The sequence below is a fragment of the Peromyscus eremicus genome, chromosome 10 (genome assembly GCF_949786415.1).
Source record: "Peromyscus eremicus chromosome 10, PerEre_H2_v1, whole genome shotgun sequence".
Classification (NCBI taxonomy): domain Eukaryota; kingdom Metazoa; phylum Chordata; class Mammalia; order Rodentia; family Cricetidae; genus Peromyscus; species Peromyscus eremicus.
In genome coordinates this window covers 32,520,365-32,529,743 of record NC_081426.1, presented here as the reverse complement: position 1 = coordinate 32,529,743, position 9,379 = coordinate 32,520,365, and the positions used below count along the sequence as shown (strand labels likewise).

The window sequence follows — 9,379 nt, the reverse complement described above, 5'->3', positions numbered from 1 at the left end:
CCTTGCTATCTGCAGACCTCCCTCCATAGCCATATCTAGAGTGATCCCGTGCTTTGCTGGCAGCAGTGGCAGCTGCCAAGATGCACTGTTAAGTGGCACAGAGAAGGGAAGTGTGCGCTACAATGCAGCCCCGCCAGCCCCTGCCGGGGCACTTCTGGGAGGTTCTCTTTGGTATGTGCACTGAGCAGAGTACAAGGATGGGGTGGGAGGAGCTGGCTCTGGGCCAAGGGTTGCAGAGCCTGTTTTCCTGTGGGTGGGCGGGCTGTCTGCTGGTGATGTGCTAGATAGGAAGAAACCCCACCGGCCCTTTTCTTTCCTGTTAGGAATATGTTTGCACGTACAGCCCTGTAATGCAGGTGATTTTGGTTTTTCGTTTTATTAGCTGGGTGGGCAAAGTGAAAATGTAATTTTGGGTAAGCCAAGGCTATTTAGCTTTTAATCTGTGAACAGATGTGACTCCTGTGCTGTGAGAAAGGGGCAGGATGGCTGGTGGGGGGCTGATGTGGCACCTTGCAAAGAGAATATTTGAGTCCACAATCTTTGTAAGAAAAGTATGTTTATGTTTCAATCTGAATCTTGACATTAAAGTATATGTTTACAAAATCACCAGTAGGTAAACTAAATGTGTAAGACAATTAAATAGAAAAAGCTATTCATGGTTGTTTTCTTCCGTGTTCTCAGACTGTGTTGTTTCCAGTGGGCATGTCAGAAGTTTTAGTGTTCCTTAGTAGGTCAGAAATAAATGGCAAATAGTTGGAGATCCTCTGTGAACAAGCCTGGTGACCACCGTCAGCTACACTGTTGTTTCCTGAGGTGTGCTACTGAGACAAAATACTTTACTGTTGGAGTGTTCCGAAACAAAGACCCTGAGCTCAGCACAGGGTGGGGATGGGGGGTCCACACAGTCACATGTTTGAAGGGCGCTGGGAAGCTGTGAGGAATGCATGAAGAGCAATAAACGTGCCAAAGCCTGTCCTGCACAGGATCTGACTCAGCGACCACGGAGTGCAGCAGGCAAGCCCTGTTGTGTTTTCGAGCAGCAGCAGCAGCAGCAGCAGCAGCATCAGCATCAGCAGCAGCAGCAGCAGCAGCACCTCACCCACTGTCAATCCCCCAATGTAACTTCTCACGTTCACTCAGCAAATAAAGAGCTCGTGGGTACCTGAGCCGCACACTGGACTGTCTGTACTCATGCGCTTCAGCACGAATTGGTGACACCAGGATAAATCTGTGCACAGATGCAGGCCATGTGCTGCACACTTCCAGTTCTCAATAGGCAACCCCATGGCCTCTTATAGATATGCAGGAACAAGGGCAGAAGGCCCGCTCTTCTGAAATCCATACTTTTCTTGGAACACGAGCTTCTAGGACCCAGAGGCAGGAAACCAGGCTTCACATGCCCTGGGCCCTGCTTTGCTGTTCACATGCTGGGAGCCAGGGCAGGAGAGAGGTCTAGTGGAGGGCACCAGAGTCTGCCTGTCCAGCCAGGTGGCAGCCAGAGCTGCTCAGTGGAGACTCACTGACTGCAATAAGTGGCTCTAATTGCATTTATTAGCTTGACAAGGCAGATGTGAATTGTTTTCTTTGACAAAATGGCCATATATCAGCACACATTAGACGCCACGAGGAAGTAAAGAACCAATGACTTTAGAAACATTAGGCATGTTCTCCCCTGAAGCTACTGGTGTGGGAAGGGCAGGAGACAAGGCCTCAAGCATTGTAACGGGGATAGCAGGTGTGCCGTATTCCTGTCCTGCTCAGCCCTGCCATGCTTGTGGCCCTCCAGGAGGTGCCACTCCTGACTGCCTCACCCCTTTATCCTCTGCCCCCGAGGACCACCTAGGGCACTTTCAATCCACGCATTTCCAGGTCCTGACAGGTTCCAAAGGTTGGCTTGGGGGCCATGTCTCCCCAGCCCTTGGATCTTACACAGCTACACAACGGAGGAGACACATGCTGGCATGTGGTGTGTGTGTCTGGGACAGCAGCGCAGACACGGGGCAGCCCTCGGGGGGCTAGCTGTCGTACCAGTCAAGGAAGAGCAAGGAGAAGGAACACATCACGAGGAAGAAGAGGATCCACACTCGGAAGCCGGCGTTGTTTTTGATGGCCTGGTAGGAAGAACACAGGTGTCAGCACCACCCGGGACTGGTTTCGGAAGCCCTAAGTGTCCCATTCTTTTGCGTACACCTCCATGAATCCCATGCTCTCCTTAGATAGATGGTGTAAGTGAGAACAAAAGTTACCACGCATGGAGACCTGACAGAGAACAAATGCCTTGCATTTCATTTTTTAGACTACATTTATCTCGGTGTGTGGGGAGGTGGGAATGCATGTCATGGTGTGTGTCCAGTGTAGGGCCACAGTTAATTCTGTGCTTGTACCACGTGGACTTCAGGAATCAAAATTAGGTCATCCCGATTGGCAGCAAGCACCTTCACCCACCGAGCCCTTGCCTTTCATCCCCTTCTGGTGGGCAGAGCCTAGCCTCCCGGGCCTCGCTCCCAGGTCTGAACCAGGGCTCAGGTTTCCCAGGGATGCTCTTGTCTGTGGTGACAGTGGGCTTTAGAGACACTGGCTCACAGGGCTGGGTGCCCTCCAGCTTCTGGCTTTTGCCCTCAGTGGGCTTATCCTTGGCTTCAGACTGTCCTGGCCCTACCTGGATGCTCTCCACCCACACTGTTCTTGCAGGGCCAGAACTACTTTCTCTTGAAGATGAGCTGAAGTAAGCCAGCAGGTCTATGAACACACGCACTTAGGGTGGCCCCGACCATAAACCCATGACCAGAGCTGCAGGATGGGCCCTGAGTGCTACACAGTGTACTTGGACAGCCTCACCAGTGAGACTCGGGCTGCTGGGAAACAGTGCTGTGCCAACTCGGACCTGGGAGCCCCAGGCACTCACCTCTCGTATGTCTTCGTTGCCTTCCTTGATGTTCTCAGTTGCCCCCACAACTAACTGGTGAATGCTGTCAATTTCAGTTTCCTGTAGGAAGAGTGTCAGATAAGCCCAACCATTCCCTCCTCCACCAAGAAGATAGCCTTCTGCAAGTAGTTGCTGCCATGTTTCAAGCTCTAGAGGCTGTACCTACACAGCCTGGGAATCCTCGCCTGAGCGTGGGTGTCACCCAACACAAAGACAGGCAAACTTACGGCTCGGAGATGTTCACTAGCTTCTAGGAGACCACACAGTACCCGAGGGGCAGGCCTAGGGTAAGGCTCTTGTCGGGCCATCGAGCCTGCACTGGTGCCACCTATCACTTCTCGTGTGTCACTTGTCAAGTGACAAGGGCAAACATGACCTGCTGATTCTGGACTGGCCACTCCCACCAAGGGCCCTCTTCCTGCATTCCATTTATTCTTTACAAGGTCTAGAAGCCAGCTATAAATGTTACAGACTCGGAAACACACTAGCTCCCCAAACAGCATGCTTTAACACACTGCTGAAGGGGAAGAGTTCAAACAAGATAGGGATTGCTGGCCGCAAATGCCCTGGGCAGATGCTGAGAACACAGACGTGAGAGTGCTGGTCCCTGCTCACGAGACCATCCTACGGGAGACCCTAAAACACCAGCCATGTGCAACTGCCTTTGATCTCCCTGCTGCGGGGCGGGCAGGTGTGCCTAATGTGGGCTTTTAGGGAGCCCTGCCTGACAGAACGCTGCGGAATGGAAAGCAGGCTTCACCTACCCAGTTCCTAACAGTGACATCACTGGAGTGCACACGGACCAGGTCACATGGGTAGTGATACCCTGGTGGAGAGTATCAGGCCAGGAGCTGAGGGGTTTGCCATAAACAGCCCCCAACACTGATATAAACAAGGTTTCTGAGGCCCCAGCAGTCACAAAGCCCTTGGCTGGACTCTAGAGGGATACCAAGCAACCCCTAAAGCATGCCACCTCCCCGGGGGCAGCTCTTTTCTCTCAGGGGGGCGGTTTGCCCAGGCCTCTGGTGCAGTCACTGCTGTGGCAGCCGGCCCCTCGTGCTAGAAGGCTGAGTACTGGAGCCTAAGAGACCATGACTCCCTTTCCTACATGTGGCCGGTCAGGGCGTGTCACTGAGCACCAGGTAAAGGGCGGATTCCAGTGGCATACTGGGTTACTACAGCAGGGCACTCCCTGGCTTGGTCAGAGTCCCACTAAAAGGCCTGCCATGGGCCAGTGGTCCTGCTTATTGGTTCTGAGAGTGAGGCAGGGCTCACGGGTTCTACTTCAGACAGGGAGTGGGGCTTAGGAGAAGCACTGGCCATGGCATGCAGGGTGAAGCGTCCAGACTGAAGTCTGATCACCCTGCAGGCTGGATGTTTTGGTCAAGATGAGCTCTCCTCAAAGCAAGCTGCTATGCCAGGAGGAGCTTGCTTTGATGGCTTCCTGTGTCATGCAGCTGACATGGTCATCAGGCCAAGGTGTCTGCACAAAGCCTGTCTCCAGGCTTCACGGCCTCCACATACATGGCTTGGGTAGATCTTTAAGAACTCTGTGAAGACTATCTTACTTTCATGACCTTGAACTCCTAACTGTCCTTAGCTTCTACCTTGTGCATGTTGACTCAACTCTGTTGTGAGGTTCAGGTACTTGTTTTGTGAGTGAGCCAACAGCCCAGAGGCAGAGAGAGGTGTTTTTTCTGAAAGTCTTCTACAGTCCCTGGGTGCTAAAGTCCTAAGGTCACCTGAACCAGTCCTACCCCCATCCAACTGTGTTCCCGAGGCAGCATGGACTGGCCGAGAGACGCTCTAGTTTCTGGAGCACTGTGGACCGAAAGCAGCTCTCCCTTCTGCACTGTGCAGGGCTCATCTGTGCTGATTTGTGACGAGAACAGCAGCCCTCGGTCTCACCCCTTTCTACAGATGAGGAGCAATGGTGTGGGGGGGCTGCCTGACTCCCAGTCCTGGACTGCACCCTCCTACTACCACCAAATACTCTAGCTCACAGGGGCCACTCTGCTTGACACTGGGTCCCCAGACAGAGCCCTCAGCTGTACCAGAGGGATGCGGGGGGGGGGTGGTGGTGGTGACAGGAAGCTTTACCTGGGACCTCTGAGTGGTGTGACTGGCTAAGCAAACGTGATGCTGCCTAATCTGCACCACTCAGATGCTTCTGGAAGAGGGTTCTAAGCTCTCAGTCAACTCTAATCCAAAACTTAAAACTGCTGGGCCTTTGGGTCTTTTTACCTGTTGCAAAACTTTTTCAGTGAATATCTCTTGGAGTCTGGAAATTTCAACAACTTTCCCTTCGATTTGCCTTGGAAAAAGAATCAATAGGTGACATGTTAGTTAGTAGCTCCTGGTAATCTAGGAGGAATGGTCTACATTCCTGAAGGCACCATCAAGGTGAGAACAGAAGATGGGCAGCCACTCCAGATGGGGAGAGGAGCTGGGCAGGCCCAGGAAGTCCTCGGCATAACCCAGTTACTGGCTGATGAATGCTGGTCAAAAGGCATGGTCACTTGGAAAGCCAGCCCATCATCAAAAAGGTATATTTCCTTCCCAAGCCAGCTCCTTGTGCAAGAAAACGCCCCAGTTCAGTCTGTGGTCACCCCATCTGGTTTAGCACCTAAGCGCTTGCCCAACTTGAAACACTGGGTGAGCCCCCCCCCCCCCCCCCCCGCTTCCTGCAGCTTGGGGCACCCTGGGGTGGGCTGGGGCTGTATGGGTCTGAAGTGGAAGCTGGCTCAGGCTGAATGAACTGCTCCAGCACAGCTGGTGATCAGTCAGTGGCAGGAGGAGAAAGGTAACATGAATGGGAAAGGCAGGCAGGAGACAGGGAAGGAGCAGTCTCGGGTCTTGGGGAAGGAATAGCAAGGTGGGTGAGGACAAGGAGAGCTAGGCTGGGAAGAGGGAGGCCCTGGAGAGTCACCTTTGGGACAAAAACCCCTGGGGCTCTCCAAGGGGAGTAGCCCTGCCCAGAGTAAGTCCCCAGGCTGGGAGGGGTTGTACCCCGAATACAGCAGGGCTGTCAAAGACCCAGCTGTTGCTTTCAGAGCACTGCAGCACTCCTGGGGGACAAAGGCCCTTGAGTGAGCTCACTGGAGGCTCCAGACAAGTGAGTGTGAGCCTGGTCACCTGGAAGCAGACACTATTGATGCAAACACCTGCCACAAGGGCTCTACTATATTTTACAGCTACTCCACCCAAGGAGCCCTGAGGTGGTGGGTGTGGTCCCACTTTTGGGGTGATCTGTCTTTCTGCATGCTGTAGTACCCATAGCCTGCTGTAGTAGCCAGTCTCCTCCCACAGGCCCAGCCAGTGCCACCCAGTGACATATGGGTGCTTGGGTGCCAAAGCAAATGGAAAAAGCCCGCAGTGTCTGGAAAAGCTGCCATCAAGACATTAGCTATACACACACCTCACTTCGTCAAATAAGCTGTTCATTTCACCAATGAGTCGCTGATTTTCTTGTTCAAACTGCAAAGAAACACATACACTCAGAATGACATCAAATGGAGCTCAAGAAAGGGGCTACAGGGAACCTCTGGCCTTCCACCCACCTTCTGAGGATCACTGCCCAGTCCCAATGGTCAGCACAGGGCACTGTCAGAAGACTCTCTGAAAAATACCATACTCGAGGAAGAAAACGCTAGTCCACCCAAAGACCAGCCGAGCTGCAATGGCTTGTGGAGTCCCTCCCACAGCTGCACCCAGAAGCAGCTGATCCTAGCTGCTGGACAGAGGAAGGCAGGCTGAGCAGCTCCCACCCTTTCTGCCAGGAGCCCAGGGCTGCCTCCTAGCCCTAGCGGCAACGTTTCTAGACAGAGAACTTGGTGTGTGGAAGACTGTGCAGCAGAGGCTGGCAGGCTCCTTGGTCTGTGACAAGGACAGTCCTGTGATCCTTGAGAATCTTGTGTGATAGCACTAGGGCTGCCCTACTGGCTAGAGGTATGCACTACTGTATTTTTCAGAATAGTACCAAGTCTACCCCATACTTTCCCTGTTGGCCTTGCCTGGCCCGGCAGAAGAAGCCTAAAGTAGATGTGATCTGGCCACTGCCCACCTCTGCGATGGCAGTCTCTGCCACTTCCACAGGGCGCAGGTGGGGCAGTTCCCAGCAGGACTCCTGAGCCATAGCAGGCTGCCTTGCAGCCTGGACACAGCATTGCTAATGGCTCTTTTCATTAAGTATCAAAGAGACCATGTAAGAGACCTTCACTTTTGAGCCAGAAAGTGTCAGCTGTTGACTGTCGCTCAGCAGTGACTTAGGAGGCCAGTGTTTCCTGAGAATGTGTAATTACTTCAGCTGTAGGTGCTAATTTACCTGCACTAATCCCCTCAGGTATGGGTAGGCTTGTTTTCCAGGGAGGTATTTTCTTTCTTTTTTTTCCCCCTAATGATAAAATATGGTCCTGCCCTTTTAAATCTTGTTCTCAGTTACTTTGAAACTGTTCCTAAACACAATTAACTATGAGTCTAGGTGACTTATTACTGGACTGTTGCCTGCCTTTGTTCCTGGTTTCCTCAGGTCCAGGCAGGAGGTACAGGGCTGCACTGCCTCGCTAAGCCTCAGCAGCTGTTACTTCTGAAAGAGTCACATGGGCTCCAGGGCCAGGCTCTGGTTCTGGTTCCCCTGAGCCCAGGGGTTCTGTATGCCATCTCAGAAACAGCCAGCCTCTCAAAGAAAAGAGCAGATGCCTCAAGCCAGCCCTGTGGTGGGGGTGAAGAGAGAGGGCTGACAGTGGTCGGCAGCTTCAGTGAGAGCAGCCCCACTGCAGGGCAGATCAAAATGAAATGGAGTTCACAAAAACAAACAGTCAAAACCTCCAAAACGCTGTTCCCCTAAGCCAGTGCTTCCCAACCTTCCCGATGCTGTGATCCTCTAATACAGCTCCTCAGGTTGTGGGGACCCCCAACCAGAAAATGATTTTTCGTTGCTACTTCCTAACTGTAATTTTGCTACTGTTATGGATCGTAATGTAAATATCTGTGTTTTCCTGCCGTCTTAGGTGACCCCTGTGAAAGAGTTATTCAACCCCCAAAGGGTTTCGATCCACAGGTTGAGGACCACTGCTCTAAGCAAGTGCAAGGTCACCACTTTCTGAAGTCTAGTGGGGTCCAGGCGTGGATGTTCACTGGTGCTGGTTTCAGGGTGGTTTTCTGAATGGCCAGCCTGCCCCAAAGGTTGGGTGGCAGGGGCAGGCGCTCATATACCCCATGGGTATGAAAACCCATGTGAAGCCCCATGAAAATGGTTGGGTGGCCCTAGCTAGTCAACAGCTTCTCAATGGCCATCAGTTTTTTGTGGACAGTTGTGAGCCTTACCCTTTCCTGACTGAGGTGTAGTCACAGCTGGAATTCCAGTTCCTTCTCCTGTGAAGCTGTATGTCTTCGGGTAGGTGAGTAATCTAATCGCTGTCCTTTGGCCTGTCACCAAAATGGGGACAAAAGGCCTTGGACAGTGAGGCCATTAAAACATGTGTGCTGTCTACATGAGCACTCTCTGGAGACAGACTCCAGACAGGTGAAGTGAGCAGTGAGGTGCCTGACAGTCCCTGGCTGACCTCACATTCAGCAGGGCAGCTGTGGCCCTTGGCTGCTTCACTCTGTCAGGCTCTGGAAAATGCACATAGTCCATTTTAGGTCACTCTAACTATGCGGCCATGCTGCTTCCTCACTTAAGTAGGGACTTGGCCAGGCACAGTGCTGAACCAAAGTCCTGGTCTCTGTGGTCAGCACCACAGCAGGATGTCTAGATGCCCAGAGATGCAATGTGACCACAGTCTAAGAGATACTTATCACTTAATGTGCTATGTTTGGATATCAATTCTCTCCTGAAAAGGCTCATGGATGAATGAAGAGTTGGTTTCCAGCTGGCACATCCAGCCATTGAGAGGTTACTGCATCATTAATTATTCAGTGACTGATTCAGAATGATGAGGGATGTAGCTGAGGATGGGTCCAGCTGGCAGAAGTAGGTCAACAGGGGCATGTCCTTGGGGCAGCTGTAAGATGAGCAGCTCTTTCCCACCATGCAAGCCTTCTACCATGATGCTGTCTCACCACAGGCCCAGAACAAACGGAGCCACTGACCACGGCCTGCACCCTCTGAAACCATGTGCTCGGGTGAATCTTTCCTACCTTGAATAGCTTATCTCAGGTATCTGTCACAATGAAGAATGGCTGGCATGCAGCAGCATCCCTTTTCTCTTAGATGGGCTCATGTGTATCCCATGCTGGCTTTCAACTCTGTATTTGAGGCTCTCCCGGCCTTCACCTCACAAGTGCTCAGATTACAGGTGTGCCCCACCACCTCTCCTTTCTCAGCATCACCCCAAGGATCTAGGGCCTGAGATCCAGGTGACCATGAACAGGTGTCTCCGGCTAACCACACAGGGGGCCTGCAATCCTTCTCCTGGATGAGGGTAGTAACACAGCACAGGTGGAAGTGTT

The 9,379-nt window shown here is 52.4% G+C and overlaps 1 protein-coding gene across 2 annotated transcripts in view; it reads right to left on the bottom strand.

Annotated features, from left to right (window-relative positions):
• Positions 1–1,529: 1,529 nt before the first annotated feature.
• Stx18 (syntaxin 18) overlaps positions 1,530–9,379 on the bottom strand; it is a 98,809-nt gene continuing 90,959 nt past the window's right edge. For both annotated transcript variants that reach the window (XM_059275790.1, XM_059275792.1), the window contains exons 8-11: positions 6,345–6,403; positions 5,171–5,240; positions 2,906–2,986; positions 1,530–2,111 (exon numbers count right to left, since the gene is read on the bottom strand). In XM_059275790.1, the coding sequence (XP_059131773.1) occupies positions 2,016–2,111; positions 2,906–2,986; positions 5,171–5,240; positions 6,345–6,403 (306 nt within the window). In that variant the 3' untranslated portion in view covers positions 1,530–2,015. The remainder of the gene's footprint in view (positions 2,112–2,905; positions 2,987–5,170; positions 5,241–6,344; positions 6,404–9,379) is intronic.